The sequence below is a fragment of the Sapajus apella genome, unplaced genomic scaffold, assembly GCF_009761245.1.
Source record: "Sapajus apella isolate SASKATOON/1434 unplaced genomic scaffold, GSC_monkey_1.0 scaffold48, whole genome shotgun sequence".
Classification (NCBI taxonomy): domain Eukaryota; kingdom Metazoa; phylum Chordata; class Mammalia; order Primates; family Cebidae; genus Sapajus; species Sapajus apella.
In genome coordinates, this window is record NW_022436988.1 from 4,512,149 (window position 1) to 4,514,970 (window position 2,822).

Genomic DNA, 2,822 nt, shown 5'->3' on the forward strand with positions numbered 1-2,822 from the left:
GGGTGATAGAGTGAGACTCAGTCTCAAAAAAAAAAAAAAAAAAAAAACTTGTTGGCATCCTGTATCCTCTGTAACAGTGGCCATGCCTCACTGTTGAGCCATCACTCCTGCCAGGCAGAGCCCTTGGGCAAAGAGGAGGCCCCGGATGTCCCATCTCAGAGCGGCACCAGGGACTCAGGAATGCACGCGTAGCTTGTGTCTCTCTTAAACCTTTCTCTGGATCCCCCCACTTTTCTTACTGAGAACTAAGTGTGTCTAGACCCGGATGCTTCGTGCAACAAGTTTGGAAGCTGGGCGCCCAAGCCACGTTTTTAAAGTGAGTCATTGAGTAGTGGGTGTGGTGGTGCACGCCTCTGGTCCCAGCTACTTGAGAGGCTGAGGTGGAAGGATCCCTTGAGCCCACGGGTCGAGGCTGCAGTGAGCCGAGTCTGCACCTGGGCAGCAGAGCGAGATCCTGTCTCAATTTAGAAAGAAAAGGTGTGTCAGTGTGACTGCTCTGTGAAATCCTTGACGTGTGAGCCCCGGGATGCAGATGATGACAGAGAGTCAACGTTTCTCTTTACAACAAAGCAAATCGTTGGAACTAGAGGCACACGTGGCTGCATGTGGTCACTGTGGCTCCCGTCCCCAGGTGGAAGTGTGGCTGAATCGAGTGCTGGACCGAATGTGCTCCACCCTCCGGCACGAAATCCCGGAGGCCGTGGTGACCTATGAGGAGAAGCCGAGAGACCAGTGGATCCTGGACTACCCGGCCCAGGTCTGAGGCGGGCGGGGGCTCTGCTGGTGCCTCGTGGCTGAGATAAGGGGGGAGTTTCTCTGTGTCCACGGGCTGCCCTGTTATCTGTGGTCCCCTGGAAAACTGTCTCAGCCTTCAGCAGAAAGTCTCCATTAGCGGGCACTAGCGATCGCTCGCTACATGGGCAATGGGGGCGTCTACTTTCAGGTGGCCCTGACTTGCACCCAGATCTGGTGGACGACCGAGGTGGGCCTGGCGTTTGCCAGGCTGGAGGAAGGCTATGAAAATGCTATCAAAGATTACAACAAAAAGCAGGTGTGTTACTAGCATGGAATTAGCTATGTTTTAAAAACTTGTTTTAAAAGCAGGTGCTTTTAAAAAAGCTCACGTGTCTATCTGAAACCCTGCCAGGCAAGTACCTTCTTTTCAGAGACTGAGCCCTGCAAAATCACTGCAGCCCCAGGCACCTCTTTTTTTTTTTTTTTTTTTTTTTGAGACGGAGTTTCGCTCTTGTTACCCAGGCTGGAGTGCAATGGCGAGATCTCGGCTCACCGCAACATCCGCCTCCTGGGTTCAGGCAATTCTCCTGCCTCAGCCTCCTGAGTAGCTGGGATTACAGGCACGCGCCACCATGCCCAGCTAATTTTTTGTAGTTTTAGTAGAGACAGGGCTTCACCATGTTGACCAGGATGGTCTCGATCTCTTGACCTCGTGATCCACCCGCCTCGGCCTCCCAAAGTGCTGGGATTACAGGTGTGAGCCACCGCGCCCGGCCTTTTTTTTTTTTTTTTTAAGGGGGGGGGGGTTGTTGGTTAGAAATACGGAAACTAAAGATCATCTTTAAAAGAAGGAGAATTTACCTGTAATCCCACAACCCAAACTTGACTCGGTCAGTGTTCTCCTATGCAACCTGCTGCTCTTTGTGTGTGTGTGGAACTGATTTATATGTAAAAATATACAGACTCTCTGGATGGCTTTAAAGTCAGCTGTATCTGCTTCTCATCCACCCTTTTCCGTGGCCTTGCGTTTCCTTCTCCTATGTCTGTCCTAGCGGCTCCAAAGTGTCCCATCAGGGCTGCACCACAGTGAAACCCATGCCTGGCTGGGGGACACCGAGGGTGCTTCTGTTTTTCATTACTGTAAACAAGAGCAAGGTGGTCTTCCCTATGCAGATGTGAGCACCCAGCCACAAGACCCCCAGTGCATGTGGGTGTCTGTGGCGTCTCAGCTGTGGTTAACCCCCCATCTGGGCACCAGGCAAGGAGAGCTAGGCAGATCCCCAGCACAATTAGTGCCTGAAGAATGTCTTAGTTTGTAGTGTTATTACTCAGTTATTTCCTTTATATGTAATCATATATTCGTTTATAGAATTAGTGCCTGAAGAATATCCTGCTACCCATTATTTCCATACACACACACACACACACACACACACACACACACACACACACACACAATTATATCTTGGTTCATAGTTAGAGGAATGCCCAGAGCAGACAGTACAGAGTGTGAATGAAGGGATAAACAGCTATACATATATAAGCATACCTTGCTTATGGTCGGAGGCATGTCTAGAGCAGACACGGTGCAGAGCATGAATTAAGGGAAAAACAGCTATACCAGGACAAGAATCTGGCACAGGCGGCAGCATTCAGTATCATAAAGATACCCGCTGTATGGCAGGCTTGGAGCAAGAGCTGCTCCTCCTGAAAAAGGCATTGTAGAACCTTGCATCCAGTTCTTGTGGAAGGCTGCCCTCAGATCGGCAATCCCGAGAGCATCCGAGGGCTTAAAGCCCCCCTGGTGTAATCGCACCTTGGTGACTATGAACTTTTATCAGCTCAAAAGCATCCTCCTATAGAAATCACTGGAAACTGCCAGCATGTGGCTGTAGACGTGGTCAGCTCTGCTACTATGCTGACTCAAGAGCATCCTCCTACTGTATAGAATTCCTCAGAAGTAGCCTGCCCCTAGACAAGAGATACTGCACACTGCACTTTTCAGTGCGCACGGCCCACCTCCTGGCCTCGGTGACCTACTGGGGGTGGACCCCTTGCTGTACACGGCCCACCTCCTGGCCTCGGTG

General features: G+C 50.9%; 1 protein-coding gene across 1 annotated transcript in view; it reads left to right on the top strand.

The window, feature by feature from the left end:
- Positions 1–2,822, top strand: part of DNAH17 (dynein axonemal heavy chain 17) — a 154,071-nt gene that overhangs the window by 73,710 nt on the left and 77,539 nt on the right. The window contains exons 31-32 of the mRNA XM_032241495.1: positions 632–757; positions 944–1,051. Coding sequence (XP_032097386.1) covers positions 632–757; positions 944–1,051 — 234 coding nt within the window. The remainder of the gene's footprint in view (positions 1–631; positions 758–943; positions 1,052–2,822) is intronic.